The 21,748-nt window shown below is 43.0% G+C and overlaps 1 protein-coding gene across 3 annotated transcripts; it reads right to left on the reverse strand.

Moving 5' to 3' along the window:
* Positions 1–4,854: 4,854 nt before the first annotated feature.
* LOC128083208 (uncharacterized) lies at positions 4,855–20,911 on the reverse strand. Of its 3 annotated transcripts, none has more exons than XM_052688235.1 (23): positions 20,699–20,909; positions 20,541–20,599; positions 20,337–20,429; positions 18,598–18,725; positions 17,476–17,622; positions 16,568–16,639; positions 15,476–15,643; positions 15,289–15,385; positions 14,226–14,443; positions 13,061–13,214; positions 11,957–12,165; positions 10,626–10,743; positions 9,576–9,781; positions 8,870–8,987; positions 8,624–8,790; positions 8,399–8,499; positions 8,197–8,318; positions 7,723–7,773; positions 7,452–7,614; positions 7,225–7,348; positions 6,141–6,237; positions 5,836–5,937; positions 4,855–5,300 (listed from the first exon to the last, which is right to left on the reverse strand). In XM_052688235.1, exons 1-22 carry the CDS (start codon positions 20,725–20,727, stop codon positions 5,855–5,857), a joined length of 2,724 nt encoding a protein of 907 aa, XP_052544195.1. In that variant the 5' UTR covers positions 20,728–20,909; the 3' UTR covers positions 4,855–5,300; positions 5,836–5,854. The 3 variants fall into 3 exon arrangements, with proteins under 3 accessions (XP_052544195.1, XP_052544186.1, XP_052544204.1); XM_052688226.1 differs by having other exon boundaries at positions 7,431–7,614; positions 20,699–20,908; XM_052688244.1 differs by lacking the exons at positions 4,855–5,300; positions 5,836–5,937; positions 6,141–6,237; positions 7,225–7,348 and having other exon boundaries at positions 7,496–7,614; positions 7,723–7,801; positions 20,699–20,911.
* Between the last annotated feature and the right edge of the window lie 837 nt (positions 20,912–21,748).

Here is a 21,748-nt window from a genome sequence, read left to right on the forward strand (position 1 = left end):
TTTGTGTTTTGGAAAAGCATAATTTTAGATCTCTGTGGGTCACTTGTCATTTTGTTCAGGAGCACTTGATATAAAGCTATTGGAAGGTCAGCAGCAGCTATCGAATTATGTTCTCTTATTAAAGCTGTGATTCTGTCTTTTCTCTCATATTGTGTTAAATACCTTCATGGAGAAAAACCCTAGAATGGTTTGGGTTGGAAGGGACCTTTAAAGATCATCCAGTTCCAGCCCCGTGACATGGGCAGGGTTGCTGCCCACTGGATTAGGTTTCCCGAGGCCTCATCTACCTGACTGAACACTTCCAGGGTTGGGGCCGTCCACAACTTTTGTTGGCAACCTCATTTAGTTTGATTAGGTTTAGGTTAGATACTAGGAGGAAGTTTTTCACACAGAGTGGTGACACACTGGAACAGGTCACCCAAGGAGGCTGTGGATGCCCCATCCCTGCAGGCATTCAAGGCCAGGCTGGATGTGGCTTTGGGTAGCCTGGTCTGCTGGTTGGTGACCCTGCACATAGCAGGGATGTTGAAACCAGGTGATTATTGTGGTCCTTTTCAACCCAGGCCATTCTATGATTCTATATGATTCTATGATCTAAAACATTTACATTATTAAGACTGTGATTTGTGAAAAGTACTGTGACAATAATGAAGGTCTTACTGTTTGTCTACATGACAGCAGTTTGAAGCTAAAGGCTTCGGGGTGTTTGTGTATTAAGAAAAACTGCAGACCTTTTCAGGAGACACCAAGTGTACCTTTGATGATGAGTTCAGTCCTTTTTAAGTTCATTTAAGCTCTTTAGAGCTACTTTTACATTACCTAAAAAGGTAGCAGAGCATCTTTTTGATCTCATTGTAAAAATATCAAACAGTCAGAGATTAATAATGGAATTAATAATGCTCATAAAAGTATAAAGGTTTTAAGAAAGGAAAGAATATTAGTTTGCCCTAGTTGACATTAGGAGAATATATATAAATAAATGGTCCTAATGATGATTCTCCTTCCTCTGACAATGTGGATGATCCTGAAGCCTGCACAGTTAGTGGTAGAAACATTTGGGTAAATTATTGGAGCAGACGTCAGTCTCTGAACTTCTTTGCCTTCTTTCTGTGGTTCCCTAGCAGTCATACCAAGAGTGCTTTCGGGTTTGGGATGAGTGACTAACAGCTGCAGTGGGCAAATTAAGTAAATGTGATGCGTAATGACAATAATTTAACCATTTACAGTTTGGAATGTGGCTCCAGAAGTTAGTGACTAGGTTTTACAGAGATGAATTTTGGACTTTGTGAATATACCAAGCACACGCTCCATTTCCACTGTTGTATCTTGATGCTCTCTGTCCAAAACAGCACATAAGAATTTGTATTTTTCATGCCACCCCAGTCTCCAAAGCTGAGAAATCTTACCAGCTCATTTGATGGTGAGAAGGTGAGCTGAGACTATACTTGTCATCAAAATTTGTAAGGCAATATGAACAGTTGAATGTGACCTCTGAAGTTCTACTTTGAGGAATTATTACCTAGTGCTGTGTGGTGGTCTGTCACTCACAACTGTTGAAAACGTATCAAAAAGCTTAAGGACGTGTTTATTAACTTTCCTTGTTCTGCAAGGTTTCCTGTTTGTAATCCTTTTAAGAACTAAAAATCTAATGGAGAGCAGTCAAACTCTTTACACAGTGTTCCATATGCAATTCAGACAAATTTCAGCTTGTGAAAGAAGCCCGGACTGTTTACTTTGGATGCACTGCAACACGGAGGTGTGGTGGCTTTATACTTTCACGAGGCTTTAGGGGTTGTCTGTGCTCGAAAACTGCAAAGCTCTGTAGAGCATCTGGGTCAGTCCTGGCTGTCCGCTCCACCACGGCTGCAGTGTGGTACCATGAAGTCCAACAGGTGGCTGCTGCTAATGTGTGCTGACTGGCTTGTTGCTCTGGCCAGAAATGTTTCAGACATGAATAATTCACAGCTGCTATCCCAAGGTTTCCTACCTATAAACCTACTCTCCAAAAGCCGTTGATTCTTTCCTTCGTGTAGCCTTCACTGGCAGTTCCACGTAGCTGGGATTAATTTGGCAACAAGTAACTGTTCTCACCTGATCATAGAATCAGAATTGCTCAGGTTGGAAAAGATCTTGGAGTCTAACCACAACCTAACCATACTACCCGAACTCTAACAGCCCTCTGCTAAATCACGTCCCTGAGCACCAAATCCAAATGGTTTTTAAACACATCCAGGGTTGTGACTCAATGTGATTCAACCACCTCCCTGGGCTGCCTATTCCAGTGCTTAACAACCCTTTCTGTAAAGAAGTGTTTCCTGATATCCAACCTAAACTTACCCTGGTGCAACTTGAGGCCATTTCCTCTCATCCTTTTCCCAGTGAGAAGAGACCAACCCCGCTCTTGCTGGAAGCACCTTTCAGAAATTGGAAGAGAGCCATAAGGTCTCCCCTCATCCTTCTTTTCCCAAGACTAAGCAGCCCCAGTTCCTTCAGTCTCTCCTCGCAGGGCACATTCTCCAAGCCCTTCACAAGCCTTGTTGCCCTTCTTTGGTCCTGCCCCAGTACCTCAATGTCCTTTCTGTACTGAGGTGTCCAAAACTGAGCACAATACTCGAGGTGAGGCCTCACCAATGCTGAGTACAGGGGCAGGATGACTTCCCTAGTCCTGCTCACCACACCATTCCTGATACAAGCCATTGGCTTTCTTGGCCGCCTGGGCACACTGCATGATACCCTAAGTTTAAAAAAAATGTCTTGATTTCCCTGTTGAATTACAGAATGTTCCAGGTACTGAAGGAAAACAATCCACAACCTCCAAGATCTTACTTGTTCAGAGGATGTGGCAAAGAGTAACATCATCCTGTGCTTTTTCATAGTACCCTGATTTTCCTTCTGCTGAGACACAGGAGGAGTCACAGAGCTTGCCCACTTTGTGTTGCAAAGGCCTTTCCATGCTTTTGCAGCAAGGGAGGAAAAGATAAGAGAAGGGCAGGGTAGCAGGCCAAACCAGGGCACGGAACAGTCTGAGAAATGTTTCATGTATAGTTAAGAGTGTGAGGTGCAGCATGGAGAACAAGGAGAATCATTCTGACGGAGAAGTGGTGGCACGTTGAGGGGAAAGGCCTAGGTTATAAGGGGTAAGAATTAATTCCTTTTCAACGTACGGGCAGCAGAAGTAAGCCAACATTAGATAGCTGAAAGTCTGTTAGAACTGAGGGCTGTGCTGTGCACTGTCTCATTTGGTAGGTAACCTTGTTAAAAGTGAAGTAGGAGTGAAAGGTGTGCTGTTCATACAAGGTGGAATGGATGCCTTTGTGCAACCCAGCTCAGCTATGCAGCAGTGCTGGCCCCTGTGGGAAAGACAGAGGTTCAAAAAGGTGAAAACAACATTCAGAACTTGAAACTACTGATAAAAGGCGGATGCATTTTGTGTGTCAGTGCGTTAGTGTAGGTCTGAGGTAGAGGCTTTCACGTGTGCTGGAAGAGCTGGGTGCTTGACTAGAGCACAGTGTTGGAAGGATGCACTCAAGTCTAAACTGAGTGCATAAACCCAACATGCTTATGATTGAGCATTAAAATTTTGTATGCCAAGAAGAGCAACCAGACTAGGAAGAGTCAAGCAAAGTGTGGAATTTCCCTGTTGGATCTCTGTAAATGTGGGAACCTGAAATGCTTGTGGAAAAAGAAATGCAGGTGCATCTCACCTCCTGTTGTCCCCTCCCAGCCTGCCAGGGAGGGAATTATCTCCCTGCTGGCCAGGTGCTGGCTGCACAAGTAGGGAGCAATGCTGGACTCCTTCCTGGCATCCCAGGGCAAAAGGGAATGATGTGGGTTATTCCACTTGCTGCAGAGGAATTTTCCTGAGATGCATAGGGAGCAAACAGCAAACCTCAGGGGACCTGATGCTCTGGGCAGCCTGGTCTAGTGGTTGGCAACCCTGCATATAGCAGGGGGTTGAAACTAGATGAACTTTGAGGTTCTTTTCAACCCAGGCCAGGCTATGATCCTATTCTATGATTCTATGATTCACATCTGCATGGAACCAGATGGTGTCCCCTGTGGGTGGGGAAAAGGAGAGCTCGTGTTCACTCATCGGTATTTAAATTCAGTCCTGGTTTACATATTTCAAAGTGCTTTTTAGGTGAAGATAAAATGATGAGCTTGCTACTGCGAGCACCAAAAATGGGGACTGCTTTGCCTTGAAGAACATGTGGTAGACCAGCTGGGCTGTGCAGTGCTAGCTCCGGACAGCAGAGTGCAGTGCGTGTACAGCAGAGAGGAATGCATCTGCCGGGCTGCTGCTGGAGGGAAGCATCCATGTCTGTGCACTGATCAGACTGCATGAGCTGTACAAACCCAGAGGAAACTGCTCATGTGTGTGTTGTTAGTCTGAATTGGCATTGGTGCAGTTGTCACATCTTTGCTGCTGTTGGAACACCAAATCATGTTGCAGTCTACCTTCAGTTAGCATAGGCATGACCTGAGAATGAGTTAGAGGTGATTCCGTATCTGTTTTGTCCTTGATCTCTGGAAAATAACCCTTCTTATTTTTTTATTCTCTTAAAAAATGTTTTCTGTACTCAAAGAAAATAAATAGTCAAATGAGTTGTTCATTTCCCTGATGTTGGAGCATCTGTTCTCCCTCATTGGAGTTAGGAGAGACAAAAGCAGGGAACTAACAAGCTTCCAAGAAGCTCAGATCAATGCAGTATTATAATCAAAAAACAACTGTTGTGACACCGTATTGCATGTGGAAGAAGCCCTAAGTAGCAGGTTGCCTGACTCTTTGGAGCCAGTGGTAGTACAACGGACGGTTGCTGTTGCAAACTAGCAAAGAGATGTTCTGTGCTTACATTAGTTTGTATGTATTTTTATTTGACTTTTCAGATTTTCACTTTACATTCACATGGAGGAATTGGCAGTTACTTCAAGAAGCAGCCATAATCAGGATTGGAATAAATTTAGTTATCTGCAAATCCATATTTCAACAGCTGGAAGAATCATTTTCGTGATCTGCAAGTCCATATTTCAACAGCTGGAAGAAGCAAGAAGTGTTATTTTGAAGCTTGGGGTTACTTTCTGGTAAGTTTTCTTTTGTAGTCACTTCAGAGAGACAACAGGTTACACCATTTGCTAATCCTGTTGGCAGACCTTAGCACTTTCCAGTGTTGTAGAGCTGTCCTGAGTCCCACAGTCTGAACTTTTCACTTCAAGCAAGATAGTTTTGTAATCACTGAGAGGTAGCTTCAGTGTCTGGATGCATGTTGAGAGAGTAGCCGGCATAGCAGAGCCTTTGAGTGCTGTTGGAGACACACAGCAAAGTGATGAGTGAAGCTGGAGCACTCGGTGAATAGCTCTGGTCCTCTAAAGACAGACAAAGCTATGGGGTGTGCCCTAACATTTTGGGGGGATTTGGATACAATGATGTTTTGTTACTCTTTGTATTTAATATTTTGAATCCGTTTTCTTTCAGTTCAATCCCGATGACTGCTGAAGGCAGTCCAGTTGAAAACCTGCTGAAATAGCATCTTCCACGTTTCCAAAACTGCCTGACTCCAGCATACCATGTTTTACTGCTGGCATCTTCTCTAGAGCTGTACCACCTGTGTTTTGCTTGGCAGGTAGCTCTCCTTCTTTCCTTTCTTATTGGTTCAAGCAATAAACCAGGAGACCACATACCCTGCTTGTTCCCAAGTTCTTATCCCAAATGCTTTTGAAAAGGTAGCAGAACCAAGCTGGAGACAGTGTCCCAGAAAGGTCTTATAAGACAAGGTATGTATCAAGTGACTCAAAACAAGGTGACATAAGTGAGTGCACAGGGCCAAGCGTTCTTACCAAATTCAGTTTATGTGCTTCATCTTAGGTCTGATTCAACAATCCAGACTGGTCCAGCAAGTACATAACCATGGAGGTGGGCTGAATTGTGACCTGGAAAGGCTGAGAATGACACGTATTTGTGTATCTTTTCAAGAACATATAAATGCTGTTCTTCAGTGCTAATGTATTAAACTATGAGCTCAAGGTAACATTACAGACTCCATATTGAAGACATTTCAGATACCAAAATCAAGAGTCCTAAATCCCTTGAAATCATCAGGCCAGGAGTGCTTTGCTAAGGATCTTTTTCTCTGAGCACTTACCGTTCCTCTCTGTGCTTGGGCTGCACTGTCCTCTGCAAGGAATGCCAGGCAGTGTGTTAGCAGCAGAGCAGACTGCCACTGAACAGTGCACATACACCTGAGAAGAAGCAGAACCATTTGGTCCACATGAGATCTCTCTTGCAGAGCACTGTTATGCCTTTTGTTCTCCTTTTGCAGAAGTTACAGCTGATTAGACTCAGGTTTGTCTGAACACTTGCATATGACACCTTCTAGCTGAACCTGCTTTGAATTTCAAATTTGGTGTCAAAGAAGCCCTCAGGCAGTTTGGTAACTGAGAGGCTGAGATGAGAGAAGTGAAAACCTCATGAGCCTCAGAGAGGCTGAGTGTTAAAGCTAGACAGAAACTCAATCTTGCGCTAGATGCAGCTGCCCGTTTAGGAAGTAGCACATGCCAGAATTGCATCATGTTCATTTCTAGCAAGTTCACAAGTTGAACAACTCAAAAAAGGCCAAGTAAAAAAATCATGTGCTTAAGCTGCCTAGACAGTGGTGCTGCCATGACTTGAGCTAGAATCAACTCAACTGGGTACCTGAGGTACAATGCACTCCCAGTTGACTGTTCTGGGTTTTCTTTGCTCTTCTTACAATGTTGAAGGAAAACAGATTCTCCAAAATGTAAGGCCAGACACACATTCCTCTGCTTCCCTGCCTACTGGTCTGGCTTCTGAGCAGATGTCTGACTGGCAGGTGAGAGATGACAGGGTCAAATTCCTGTTGCATGTTATGGTGTAAAAGTTGAGTTTTCTGTTCTAGACATGTTCAGTTGAAGTGCTGTGAATATGTCCCTATAAAATCTCAAGAACACCATATAAAAATCGTATTTGCATACCAAATTTCATTGTTTACTCCAGACTGTCCAATTTCAAGTCACTGGAATCATGTTACAGAGGGGATTTGAGAAGAGAACTAAATTAAATCTACACTCCAGTCAGGCTACTTGGGCTGGACGCTGGATAGGTCTTAACTCTGTGAGGTATTTAAATTGGCTGGGTTTTTAATTGATCTTAAGAAGTACTCCAGATTGGGTCCATGAATGGTAGATGAGCCTTTTACTTAACCTTACCTGTTTCAGTCGATGTGTCAGGGTCCTTACTGCCAGCCTTTTGAAATGAGAAGGGTGTCTCACTCTAGAGCTAGCAGCTACTGAGCAGAACTCTGCAACATACTCACTGCCATTAATCTCACACCTATTTGAGAGAACAGATCAAAAGATCTAGAAGAAATCATAGTTCCTCTGATGAACACATTGGTCATTCAGTTACTACTTGCCCATCCACAGTGATGTTCCACCTTGGGGTGCTGTTGAAATCTAGAGACCCTGCCACCCAACAGTTATCCAGGTATAACTCAGCATCAGGGCTCTCATCTTTCAGCTCCACCTCGAGAAACACAGGCTCTGTGGGTCGCTTGAGTATCGCCACATCGGGCTCGTAGAAATCCACGAAAGATTCACCTTGAGAAAACATCAGGGGATTTTGTTGTAGGCTAAAATTTTTAGATCAAAGCACATGTGGAGTTTTTCTGATTTTTTTTTTTTTTTTTTTTTTTTTTTAAGACTTACTTTTGGACACTCTTGAAACTACATTCAGAGCTTGTCTTATCCTTCTGTGTACTGCAGATAAGGAAATGTTGGTGATGTTCTTTAGTAGAAAGCAGATTACAAGTGAAAAAGTCACAGAAGTTCCAAATTGTAGGAAGATCATAGAATCATAGAATGTCTTGGGTTGGAAGGTACCCCAAGGATCATCAATTCCAACCCCCCTGCCACAGGCAGGGCCACCAACCTCCAGATCTGGTACTAGACCAGGCTGCCCAGGGCCTGACCCTCCAACCTGATCTTGAACACTGCCAGGAATGGGGCATCCACAGCCTTTCTGGGCAGCCTATTCCAACACCTCACCACTCTCTCTGTGAAGAACATCCCCCTGACATCTAATCTAAACCTTCCCTCCTTGAGCTTAAAACTATTCCCCCTTGTCCTATCTCTATCTACCCGAGTGAAAAGCTAATTAAAAGAAAAAAGACAATCGCCTACCTGCAGAATTTGACCTTGGCACTATTGTACCAGAGCCAGAGGGATGTGATGCAGAAGGCTTGCTAATGAAGGCACCTAGCATCACTGTCTCTTTTGCTCGATAGTAGCACAAGACTGTTAAACTATAATAGGAAAAACAGTAATGTATGTGTTCTCTTTCCACCACCAAAGTGTGTTGTCATTGAGCAGTTGCTGCTCCTACCTGTAGTCTGGATCTCTTGTGATTGTCGACTGGCTTTGTCCTGGAAGAATCTCTTTCTCATAAGAGATTTCATTTTCATAAACAATGTGATCACCTTCAAACTGTGCATATAGGAAGCTCATTAAAAACCAGATTTTCTCGGGTTCTGGGGCAAGGCAACAAAAGAGAAAATGCAGAAGAGACAGAGACTTGCAGCAGATGTGTTTGTTCCGGTCACAGACTTACCCTTACTGAAGTGCCACAGGTGGTGACATGGAATTTGAAGAAGGCATGTTCTTTGTTATACTCTTTAGGCTTGCATGAGCTATCCCTTAGTTGGGTTCTACTCATATCAATGCCAGGAACTGTCTTCATTTGGGCTGATAGAATTACAGTACCATCTGGGTAGCATACTGAGAAAATCAGAGTTGGTTGTAAACTCAAGGGAAGAAGTACAGACCTCTTTGTTGATTGACCATTTTTACAACTTACATATAAATGCTGGGGAATTAAAATTGCAGCTAACAGAGAATGTCTGCAAGGTCTCCATGGTTCTCACTTTCCTTAGGGCAACATCAAACCTTGCTTTAATTTTCTGGAAGGACACTTCCTGTGAAGGAGGGGATGGAAGAGATCTCCTGTTAAGGCCAAAATTCTGCTCTTTAGTTTGTGCCATTTGAATACCAAAAAGTCATGAGAGTTATGTCAGTGTGACAACTCAAGCCTGATGCAGCATGGAGGCAGGAGTTTTCTGTTATGAATTAATTTGTCACTGTCAAAGAGAGATAAATTTTGTCTGATTATTGTAAAATGCTCCAGATATTTACTACCACATCAATTTTAACATTTCTACAAGACGTTCCTTTAAAAGGAACATCAAAGTTATGTTGAAATACAGTTTTTGGCTTTGTGCAGAAGGGACATTTTGCCTCTTCTTACTATTAACACTGAGGAGTCTGTTTTGAAGTCTGTTTTTGGTGCACATCTTTTAGCATTAGCACTGCAGATCATGTAACACATGGCATTACCAGAAGAGTCTGCGTTGGTCACTCTTGTCCTCCTTGCACTGGTTTAGAGTCATCCCCTCTACAGGTTTTCCAATACCCGTTATACTGTGGCATTGTGGCAGTGTAACTGTATCTGTGTGGACAAACAGCCCTAAGTGCTTTAAAGAAGGCTGTTAACACAGTTCACATACCTCATAGATGACTCCCACAGCAAACAGAGGTATTTGCAGGATCAGATGAGTAGCATTGGTAGCTGTCAGGTACCCATTTGTATGTGCAGTGTGCCTGTTCAGAAGCTTGGTGCCAAGGTACAGGTTCCAGTACTGGTGCAGGCCAAAACCAGGAATGATCAGGTAGAGGTTTTCTTCATCACAGTAACCAACTGCTTCTGGTATTTCTGTGGGAGGAGGTGGGATAAAGAGTTAGCAGTGAATGAGGGTTTGCCTCAGGCACAGATCTGTATCTGTCAATTTTGCACTGGCACTGCAGCAGTGCACACATGTATTGGCATCACCTATGGTTGTTGGCTGTGCTGTGTATGTACAGCTCACAGTCAGCAGGATCTGGAATCCTTATACTTTAGCCCTGGCCTGCCAGCTTGCTGACAGGATTGCTCCCTGTTTAGTAATGCAAGACGGACTACGTATGTAAATTGATTTGTTTGGTCAGTCTTCTTTAGGCTGAGCTCAGAGCAACTTTAAAGATGGAACAGGACAGTGAAGAGACTGTCACCTTTGGGACATCCAGAATCTAAGAAGTTTGAAAAAATACCAACTGGACCTCCTGGCTGTTTCAATAAGCTGCTAAATTCAGCTCGTACCAGATGATTTTCTCTTTATAGAAATGTTCTCTTTGGAGTTCACAGCAATTTATTTGCATTTTGTCCTGGACACAGAGGCAGAATTGCATTTGAGGACAAACTGAAATTCGTAGCAATGTCTGAAAGTTTTGCCAGTAGATGTATGTTCAAGTTATGAGGCATCTTGTTCGCTGAGTTTGCTAGCCAACTACTTTTACACACTGGTTTTTATAGCTCTCAGTGTCTCGAGGGCAGATTGTCTTGCCAGTATGCAGAAGAGCTGCCATCAGAAAAGCAGCAAGTTGGCCTGGTTACCAATAATGAGCTATTGAAGGGTGGGGTTTTCCCAAAAGCTCTCATCCTCAGCCTAACTCCCCTGTGAATTCAATGAAAATCATCCATGCTGTTGATGCAAACCATTCAATATTGTGGCAAAACTTACCAATATCTGCAATCACACATTCCACCTCTGCAGAATGATAATAGGGTATCATCTCTGGACCCACGCTTATAGTGTAGTTAACAAGAAGGGTATATTTTGTTTCATTTCTGTTCACATACTGAAAGAGAGAGAAGTATAAGGCTGTGGTAGCAATGGCTTCCAGCGCAGACAGAGATGCATACCCTGAGCAGCACTAAATAATCATTCTAGCACTCTCCTCTCCCTAACAAACAGCTTTTCTCCAAAAACGTCGCTTCAGTTGGCCTAAAACTATTCAGAAATCTGGACTGGATTCAACAGCTCTGTTGGCCAAACATAAATATGGAGAATATCGTGCTGCTCAGAAAATGGAGGCAGAAGCCTGCTAGCGAAAGAGCCCAAAGAGGGAGGTCTGGGTCCAAATCCTTATCTTTACTGTGGTCTGAATGCAGGAGAATGATTAATTGGTAAGGTAGAAGATATGAGGAGGTGCTATGAGAAATTTCTCAACATTCTCATTTATTTTAGTACAAGTGCCCCTGAAGCTAAACCTGCTGTTCAACCTGAAAGAAGTATGAAATGAAATGTTGTGGCTTACTTTGCTCCTTAATGCAATTTAACTGTGGTTTGACTGCAGTCTGAAATTATTTGTGCAAGTCCAGATCCCGTGCGTTCACAGTGTTGTTCCTTGTAACAGAAAATAGCACTGCAGCTCTGCGTGATTTGGTCAAAAAGGTGGCAGAGGTGCACCTCAGCATCCTCCCCCTAAAATGAGAGGCTGAATTCCCTCTGCAAGTTTATACTTTTTAGAAATATTTAGATTACAAGCGGTCTGAAGCTGAACAGAATTACATATAGAATAACCTGAGTCAGCCTGTACCTATCCGTGTGGTGCTTGCCCTGTGCCAACAGGCAAATGGCTCTGCATAAAAGCAGGTTTGGGAGTCACTGGATGTTGGTAATGGCTGGTTTGCAGGATTGTAGTAATTGATTTATTTTTCCAAGGGACTCCTGTTTCAAGGGGCAGCATTTAACAGAGATTTGACAAACTTCTTCCTGCTCAGCATTGTGCCTGGAAATTAACTGTGCTGACAGACACTAAAGGAAGTCATATTTCATGCTATCTAGCTACACTTGATGCTGCAGAGGTCTAGGGAGAGCAACATGCAACAGGCAAATCTCTAATCTTAATTCAGATGAATTCAGAATCACTGACACCTTTAATAAAGGAATAATATAGGAATGATAAAGGAATGATAAAAGAATGGCTGTTGATTAATAAGAGACAGGCAATTGTTCAGCAAAAGGACTGCCCTACTTCCTCCACACAGCAGAGATCTACTATATCTTACCTCCTTTAGAACGTATGGATCATCAAAGGAGACTTCCAAGATAAATTCTTTCGTTCCATTAGAAAAAGGAGTTTCATAGATCTTATACCCATGCTGCTGTGCTTCTCTGAGGGTAAATGGCACATTTCCTATTGTTATTGCCACCAGAGAGACATCAGGAAGAAAGTGTCCAAATGCAACATTAAATATCTTTTCCTCTGGCAGAGTATCTGTAGGAGAGAACACCAAATTATTGCTGATGTGGATCAAGTAACTAAGACAGTTGGGGTGGCCTCCCATTCATGTTCCAGGAAACTTAGCCAACAGCCATCTCTTTAATGGCCCTGATTAATGACTGTTTGTATTCTAGTCAGATCTGAAATACTCTGAGTACATGAGAATTGCTTCAAGCTGCGAGAGATTAACAACAAATATATACATATATACAACCTCACAGAAAGCGGGTTCGGTAACTTTCTAGAGGTGCACTATGACATGCAATGACTTTTCAGCCGTGGAATCTAGAATCCACTTCAGCTGCATAAAATAGGGGAAAACTATGATAATAAATGCTAAGGGGCTCTTCTAAAATTTATTTTCTTTTAAGTATCAGTTATCCAAATATCTCTGAAAGATGTCTAGTGCCTTAGTGCATTGGAAAATATCATTTAAAAAAACACAAACATTTCTGCACCACTGTTTTACATGATGATTTCAGTATTTTTCAGATAACAAATGCAAGCTGGTTTGAGGAGAAAATGCCGTTCGTGGACACTGGCCTCAGGCAGTTCTTCCCCTCAGTGTGATTATTGCATAATGCAACATCTTTACTCTAGATCTTTATTCTTGGAAAAAAATCTGGTGGTTGGAGTGACAGAAATGTTCTTATCAGCAACTTAAAATTGTCGTTTCATCTCATAAAGACAGGGGATAAATGGTACACTTATGCGTGCTAAAGGTTCATTTTGTTTTTTTAATGCCTCGAATCTTGTCTTTGGCTAGCAAATTGGAAGTGGGAGTTGAGAACATTCTGGCGAATATCAGTGTGTAGCAAAGGTCAAATGGAGTAACACATATTGCAGCAGAAGGATGAGAGTGGGAAAGTCAAAGGGAAGAATGACTTACTGTTGATAACGGTTGGTATTTGTGGCATGAAAGGTGTAGTGATGGATTTGATGACAGTATACTTAGTGGTTTGCCAGTCTGCATCTGTCCACGTGTGCTCCAAGAACAAGTCAATGCTGTAAATGATTCCATATACACCGCCAGATACAGAACTCTAGGAGGTAAAATCTGTGATTAGGCCTCAATAGTCAAAGCCTCAATGAAGGAATGATGGAATAAGGTTTAAATTCTTACACTATAAAGGAAAAATAGTGTTGTAGGGAAGTTTGGGATGGATTTTGCTATGTTAGGATCTTGTTTCTTTGCCTGGGCCCATTTGTCAGGTCCATGTTTTCCTCACATGCTGCTGAGATCCTTAGTAAGGTAGTATTGGGTCTGGGACATCCTCAGTAAATTTAGTAAATAAGTTTAGTATTTGCATATATTTTCTTTTTTAGCTGTCACTGGGCAATCAGTTGTGTCTCTCATTCTGTCCCATTTTGCTTGGAAAATTTTTCAGCGCTTCAGCAGCTCTTCAGACTAAGTGTGTCTGGTGCTATTGTGCCCATGGTGATGTAAGTATCCACTGATACACCAAAAAGTTAACTGCTGAGGAGGATAAGTCAAAGTCACACCACTGTCACCTTCATAACTTAACTAGTAAAGAGTCTTGTGAGAATACTGCCAGCTCCATTTTTACTTTTAACATTTCTTTGGTCTCTGCCTCTGTGCCTGTAACTATAGATTGACACAGATTACACTATGTCCAAAACAAGTGGCTGGGCCCAAATTATGTTCTGGCAGTAAACCCTGTTTCGTGTTAACTCATGATGACTGCATGGAAGTTGTCTGGGAAACTGCTCATTGACCTGGCCAGAAATATTCCAGGACCAGATCTTAATGTAATAATGTAGGTGATTGAACTGCAGTGCCCAGGAATCCCTTATAATTTATTAGCATAGACGTTATCAGGAAAATACACTCTTTTGCATCTACCGTGTTTTCTAATCAGAGATACTTTTGAGAAAGTTCTTTTGAGACACAGAGAGGGAGTATCTAGTCTTCTGGTATTGCTTGTATCTGAGAATTTCAAACAGCAATCACTTTTTGGAACATGGCTTGGAAATGTTTTCCGTGGTGCATCATCCATCTAAAACGTATTAGTCTGTGACAGGTTCGTACTAACCTTTAGTTTTCCTCCTTCTGCTCCAATGGGGATAGTTACTCCAATATGTGTCTTGTTGTGCTCCAGTAAGTAGTTGTTCTTGTCTGGGTTTACTATATATTGGCCGTCGACTCCCATTAAAATGGTTTTAGACAAAAAGGTGGATTCTTGAAGCACTAATGTGGGGATAATACTTGGCACAGTCCATGTCAGCGTAGTATCAGTGAAGCTGGTACCATCTGTTGAGTTAGACAGACAGTCCTAGAAGGCCGGGCAGTTGGAGTTACTAGTGAGCCTTCCCTCTGCAGTGGTTGTTTTCCCTGACTCCTTTTCACTAGAGCACTTCTACAGCTTTCACTAATGAAACACCTTGTAGAAAAGCCTTGATGGCTTTTCTGCCATACGAGACTTCAATTACCAGTTTCAAATGAGCAATTAATTTATTAATTACTGACAGTCATGGTCCCCCTTATCTGCTCTGCTGTCTTTTTTGTCCCAGAATTTTGCTTTACTGGCAAAGGAATAGGACACAGAGCCACTTGCTTGGATTTTTTTCCTAAAAATATTGGCTTCACGGTTGTGACAATTTACGATATCCTTTTTCCTCACTGATTGATCAAATTATGTTCAGACTGAGCTGAGAGACAGAAGGTGCAGCTACCTCTGCTCTGCAAAAAGCCAGACTAACTCTACATCTCTACAGAAGAGGTCTAGGTGAGTCCCAAGGACAGAGCTTCATCCATGGATGGAGTTGTGTTGACAGTGAAGAACCAAAGGTGCTGAGGTTAGAACAGGGAATGCTCCCTGCCCTTCTGCAGCAATTTTATTGGTCTCCAGCTCTAATGCAGGAGTCTGAGAAACTAGACTAGGGGACAAAAGTGCACCAGGAACACAAGTAATGTGTTATAGCAGGGAACAAACATGTTTGTTCAGGACTAAGGCCATGGACTCTTAGCTCATGCTGCTCGGAGGGAAGCTTGCAAACCTCTTCTCTTAAAGAGTAGGTCACAGAGAAACAGGGGGACTGTGTTTCTTACTAGATACTTAGGTAGTAATTTTTGGTAAGCATGGAAGAAAACCTTACCTAGAGGACAGGAGACTGTCATGTCAATCAGCAAAAGTAACCACCGCTGCCTATACATAGAAGTGGAGGTGATCATGTTCATGTCTACACCACCGACCTGTTGGGATACAGGAAAAAAGACAAACTGATGTGCTAGGGAGGCAGTGGAAGAACTCAGTTTTGTTTCCAAGTGAGAGCAGCAACTCACCACACTGATTTCAGATTCATTGCTGTGGTAGGGAGCACGGAGGTACACTCGGGAAAGTGTATTATTGAAGCTGTAGCCCAGTTTTGCTGCATCGCTTACCAGTATTCTCTTTCTCCCTGATGGAGAAACAAACATCAGTTGCCATACCTGGTATGCAACATTCTGAGTCTGCAAGAGAGAGATGAGCTGCATCAGATCAAAGTCTATCTTATAAATAGTTGTGATGTTGTAGTATCTGTTTTATTGCTAGGACACAACTGGTCCACCCAGACAAGAAACATGCTTGATATATAAAAAACTTAAGGAATTTTCTATAGAGATAGTTCCATACCAACTCTGTCAGAAACTCTCACTGTTGGCATTGATCAAATCCCCTTGGAAAAAATGCCTGTACAGTTAATAAGATGATTGCCTTTGTGTCTGTCAAATATTGGAACAGTGGAGTAGTCACGTGACAGAATACCTTTTATCAAAAGTGGGCATGCTGTGTCAAAGATAAGATGAGATGAATGTCTGTTGTGGTCTAGAATGGCCTCCTTCTCAAATGGTATCCATGTGTGTGTGAAGGGGTGGGGGTGTGGGAAGTAACCGAAAGGAAAAATGGCCATATGAAGAAAGTGAAATGTAAGAAAAATAGAACAAGCATACAGATGTGCCTCCTAATACTTTCCAACCTCAAATTATTTTCAGCTCAGAGACTCTTGAGCTTTCTGTCGCTTCTTTGTATGTCCTATTGGATTTTGCCTATATGAACGTTTCTAGGCTATCCTTGATACCAAGCAAGATTTTAGCAGCCACATTTTTTGGTAGGATATTTGACAGATTCACTACCCATTGCGTGAAGAACTGCCTACCTTTGTCTGTTTTGTACTCAGTTTCCACAAACATAAGAAGCACATGGCTCTGCTCTCCCTCCTAAATGTTTTTTTGCGATCTAGATCTCTAAGAAAACTTGAGAGCGTTTTTGAGTACTTGGTGACATCTTTGTTGTATTCCTTTTTTTGACAGAGATGGGAGTTGTGCCCTGAGCATTACTCATGAGGTTACCAAGAAGAAGCAGGCTAGAAGCTGCTAGAAAAGACTCCTTCATACCTCTGGCAGTGCTGACATCCATGCTACGGTGTAGTCATTTGAAACTGCAGGGACATCAGTCTTCACTGACACCTGGGAACACAGAGGTTATTATTTGGAAACAAGCAAATCTTCAGCATTATGATAGGCATGGGAGGCAGGTAGAGGATTTTCAAATTTCTTTTCCAGTGTGTGTATGGATTTAGCAAGTTGCATTCTCTGCAGGTGACTAAAATGCGTCCTGAAGGGTTCTGCACTCTTTTAAGTTCTGTGACTTTAAACTGGAGGTCAAAACCATTGCGTTTTTAGTGTTTCATGTACAAAAGGAGGAGTACTTTTGTGTATAACCAGGTAAATCAAAGGTCCTGTTTCATAACTGGCAAGCCGAAGACTAAATCATTCTGTAGAGACTTCCAGAGGCATCTGGTTCTCTTCACTGAAGGTACAGGGAAACAGGCAACTTGTTATGTCAGAACTGGTTCCCCCTTCCCATGCAGGCTGTGCACCCAGGAATACTGATAGAAGGTTGAACAGCCAAATCTAGAAATAGGCATGCTCTAGCCCACAAGGGGTGTCCTCTGAGTTGCATGATGCAATGGATTTCAGGTTTTAATATTTCATATAGAAGGATAACATCCTTGTTTGTGCTGCAGCACTCTATAACATGAAATTATTGCCATGAATAGGTCAGGCTGCATCACTGCTGATTTTCTTATAGGGTCAAGCTTACAGCATCTGTATACTTCTCTGAATTTTCACTGCATGTAAATACTTGTGGCAGGTAAATGTTTTATTGATGAGCATCCACAGCTGCAGCCTATGCTGAATAGCAGCGTGCATCCCAACCTATGTCTGATGGGAGGTTGTGGAGGTTGCTGTGCTTGGAGAGAGCTTGGATGTGGCTTTGCCTGTAGTGGTAAAACTTTTACCTCCATGTAGTTTTCTTCACACACAATTTCTCTCGAGGCCCAGGAAGAGTAGGAGCAGTACATAGGGTAGGTGTAGGTCACAGCTGCCCTCATGCTTGCAAATGAGGAGACTTTAATGTTCACAGTCAGTGAAAACAGCTCATCTGCCTGGGAGGGAAAATGGAGGTAAAGCGCTCTTGACTAGCTCCATTACAAAGTCTTCTTGATCCTTCAGTCCTGCAGGAGCTGAACGTGAAGCCATGGGCTATGCTTCTATCTGACACGGAAGTATTATTTATCTACAGAAACGCAAACAAAGGCAAAACCCTCCCGAAAAAGAATTCAGTCTAAAAATCTTGGTCATTGCACAACACAGTGTACACCCCCTGTTCACGTTAACATAAGATTTCCCCATACATTTTTACCTTATTTTCTCTGCGGGGCTTTCAGGACATGCCAGAAAATATGCGGGCAAGATAAGAAGGTTTTTCTCTGGTATGTTCTGTTTCTAGGTTTATTTAGTTTTGACTAACATTAGAAATTAGAAATCCAGGCTAAACTTTATACATATTTTAGGAAGGAGTGAATCACCTTCCGGAGATGCCTGATTCTCTCCATTGACTATTGTGGAAGCATAAACAACTAGTTTAGACCAGACGTTATCTTTCAGATGGCTAAAGTTACACCAGGCAAATTTGGATCTAATAGATGTGTGTGATCTACATCCCTAGGCATGTGTTAACAGGCACATTACCACACAAATTAAGCCAGAAAATGATCTGCCAGAATCACACTGCAAATGTTGCTTTTTCAAGCAGATGCCTACTTCTTTCCAGAGAGGTTTTCAAGAAAGTCTCTGGCAAATCAGCAGTAACGAGGATATGCTTGGGGGCTGGCAGCTTATCAGCAGCACTACGCTGTCATTTCTTGGGGAGAGGAAATCCCACGTCAGTCACACTGAACAAACATCATACTGAAGAGCCATTGCCTATTCGTTGCCTACACACCATCAACACTAGTTCAAGTTCAGTACTTCTTGGGTTCTCCAAACATGCTGTTGGAATGCTATATAATGTCCCAGTCTTGCCTTGCTGGAGAAGATGTACCATCTGAAGTGGCTTTAGGCCCATCTGTAGGTCTTACCTCATTGGCCACATGACAGCTGAGCACTGAGGCGCGGAAGACGGGGTTGCCCCACACATCTTCTGACAGGACATAGCCACAGCGAGATGCTAGTTTGTCATCCAGCAGGACGGGGCCAGCATAAGGATCTACAGAAAAGGGCATTGGGAAATGACATGTGGATTGGAAAGCTGAAAGCAGTGGGTTGAGCAGAACTGAGTCCTCCTCACGTTGCTCTCTTCAGAAAAGAAGTCCAGCTGGGCTGGGTGTACTCCAACAACATGTGTTGTTAAGAAGCTGGCAAAGCTCTGCTGGTGTGTGTTAGAGAGCATGTGATAGTCTGGCATGTCTCATGCTCACCCACATTACATGCATACACTTCAATGCCCATTGTGCTGTGTCCAGAAGCTTGTGCCACAGCCCTCTTGAAGCGCTGTTACCGAGTTCCACCAAGATATCACATGTGTTCCTCCTTTCCTGATTTTACTCTCGAAAAAAGAGTTACGGGCCATACATTTCTAAAATCCTCAAGATGCATTTTGGACAGGCAGTTCTACGAGTGGGTCAGGTTTGCTCATCTTGGCAGGATGCTGTGTGCTGTTAGGCCTATGGGAGAGCCAAGTAATAGGCACATTGGGAGCTGGCTGTGCTCAGCTCTTGATGCTGGTAGAATTAACGACATCATATTCTGTTAATTATCTGCTTTTCTGATTAAGGAGCTATTTTGGTCTTGGGTTAGACACAAGAATCTGTACAAATAGATAGGGTTTAATTAGCTGTCATTGTAATTTCAAGATTTATCTGTCATCTTTATATGTCGAACAGTACTAATAACTGCTGTTTCAGTAGATGTATTCTTGCAGCCAGGATAGACTAAGCAGATAAGTGAGAGGAATTTTGGAAGAGGAGAAAATAGCTTTCATGAGACCAACTGATAGAGCTGGAAGAAACAAACAACCTTTATGTGCCTGAAGGCTTGTATGTTTTTTCCAGCAATATCAGTTGCTCTCATAAAAGCTATCACTTCTCTCCACACCCTTGCTGTACTTGACTTTTTCAGTTCTGCCTCCAAATCAATCAAAAAAAGCTCAAAACCCAGGAAAAAGTGGACTGATCTCAACAGAAAGAAATCTGTTTTGGGGTCAAATTGCATACTTTGTTCAATTCAATGCTAACATTTTCTGGTTTTCATCTTGGTTAAGTAGATTTTTGTTTTCCTCAGCAAAATGGAGACCATTTGTTCGATTTGATATAGGACAGTTTGCTAATATCGTGATGCTGAATTAAAAAAAAAAAAAAGAAAAAAAAAATCCTATATTTGCTGAAGTACTTGCTCAGCTCTCACTGAGAGTGTTTTCTAAGTATTACCCAGGCAATACTGCCATAGTCATTTATGCTGACTAGGATGTATCCAAGTTGCAATTTCATCTTAGTTTCCCTCGTTAGATGTGAAAAGTCTCAGCAGAGAAAAACATGACATCCAAATGTCAGTCCTTCCTCATTGGACCATCCTTCCATCTTTCCTCTGGCAAGCTACATGTAAGGGGCAAAGGGGCTGTGACTGTAGATACAAGCTTTGCTCACCAGCAGGACTGCTGGCCAGACTGAAGTGTGAGAGGCTAGGTGTAGGTAGGTTCTTTTGGGGTAAATGAGCAGCTAATTGCGACACAGATGGCAGCGGAATCCAGATCACATGCATGGTGATGGTGCAGGTGATTCCCCACCCATCACGGTGCTCAGGGCAGCCCCTTATGACTCACCGTTGATTTCCAGCTGGAAAAATTTCCCCTGGAGCAAAAGTTTATTCAGTTTCATCCAGAAAATTCTGGAGCGGCAACTGCTCTGTACCAAACCTGGTGAGGGCACATGGAGAGCAGATTAGCCAGTGGGACTGAAGGACAAGAGGCATTACTTCCTACAAGTGAAATAACCATCCTCGCTTCTCCCACTATCCTTTCACCAACCTGGGGGAGCCATCTGCCTCTCTTGTCCCACACAGAACAGCAAGAAAAGCATCCAGATCCTGCAGTGTAAACATATGTGCAAACAACGGGGTGAGCAATAAAAAAAAAAAAAAGATCAAGATGGAAAATGAAAGAACCAGCAACCAAAGCCTCAGTACCTGCATAACGAGTAACCCACAGCTTCCATCAGTCCACAGAGACCTGTGCATGGGCAGCGAAGTCCTCCTGACTGTGAAGGAAACTAATCCAGCTGTGGAGCTTAATCAGACACAGGGGGAAAAGTAAATCTGACCTTTTACAACAGAGGTTGCGCCGTCTCCTCCAGCCCCTGAATGCTGCAGTGCCCTCCCACGTTATCTGAACTGTTGGCAGCAGGAGGCAGCGTCCCTCTCGCTCAGCCCCTGGGAGGGCAGAGCACCCTCCTGCCAGGAGTCCCAAGGTCAGGGGCTGCTGCTGAGCCCAGCTTTAGTGAGTGCAGCAGGGGGTGCTCACAGCTTTCCTTCAGGCCCTTCAAAGCAACCTCATTCCTGGTAAGCCAGTGGAGTAGCTTTGGCTTCAGGTCTCAAGTGCACATGAAACATGTCTCCGGAGATATTTTAATTGGGTCTATACAGGAAATACATTTTTGTTTCTGTGAAATGTCCCAATGACCCAGCCATGCCAGAGATAACAGCAGTTCTTTGGCAGCCACACTCTTCACTTTTGTGGATCCAGTTAGCTCGCCCTTTGATTTGTTTGATTATTGGACAGTGTTTTGTTGCAAACATCTTGTGCTCTGCTATCACTGGATCAGTCAGACCATGTACAGGTCTGTAAACAGCCAAACTTACTGCCTGGGAAGAGAAAGTCCGTGCTCCCGGTGGGAGCTGTGGCAGATGGGAGCATGCCAGGGGAGCAGGAAGGCTGAGGCAGAAATACAGCTTGTGTGGCATGGATGTGGTAAGGGGAGGTGGGGAATACAGGACATTCAGAGTTCAATTACCTTTTTGTCTCCATTTTGGTGTTACCCAACCAATCTTAATTTACTGTTCTGATGTGTAAGCAGAGTTGTGCTAAGGAAATGGGATTGTTTTTATGGAGTGCTTCACACTGCTTTGGGGTCAACAAAAGCCATCAAGAATGTCCACTCTCAGTCCAGAGCCATTTTCCCATTAGTCCCCCTAGCTCAGAGGACCTCGGCAGTAATGGCAGAACCATACAGCCACCCT

The sequence above is a fragment of the Tympanuchus pallidicinctus genome, unplaced genomic scaffold (genome assembly GCF_026119805.1).
Source record: "Tympanuchus pallidicinctus isolate F22 unplaced genomic scaffold, pur_lepc_1.0 scaffold1, whole genome shotgun sequence".
In the NCBI taxonomy this organism is placed as follows: Eukaryota; Metazoa; Chordata; class Aves; order Galliformes; family Phasianidae; genus Tympanuchus; species Tympanuchus pallidicinctus.

Coding starts and splice junctions, on each gene's coding strand:
- LOC128083208 (XM_052688226.1), bottom strand. CDS start 20,727: ATGGAAGCTGTGGGTTACTCGTTATGCAG. Junction 18,726..20,336: donor TTTCCAGCTGGAAATCAACG/GTGAGTCATAAG, acceptor CCTTTTCTGTAG/ATCCTTATGCTGGCCCCGTC. Junction 8,988..9,575: donor CTGTGGGAGTCATCTATGAG/GTATGTGAACTG, acceptor CCTCCTTCACAG/GAAGTGTCCTTCCAGAAAAT.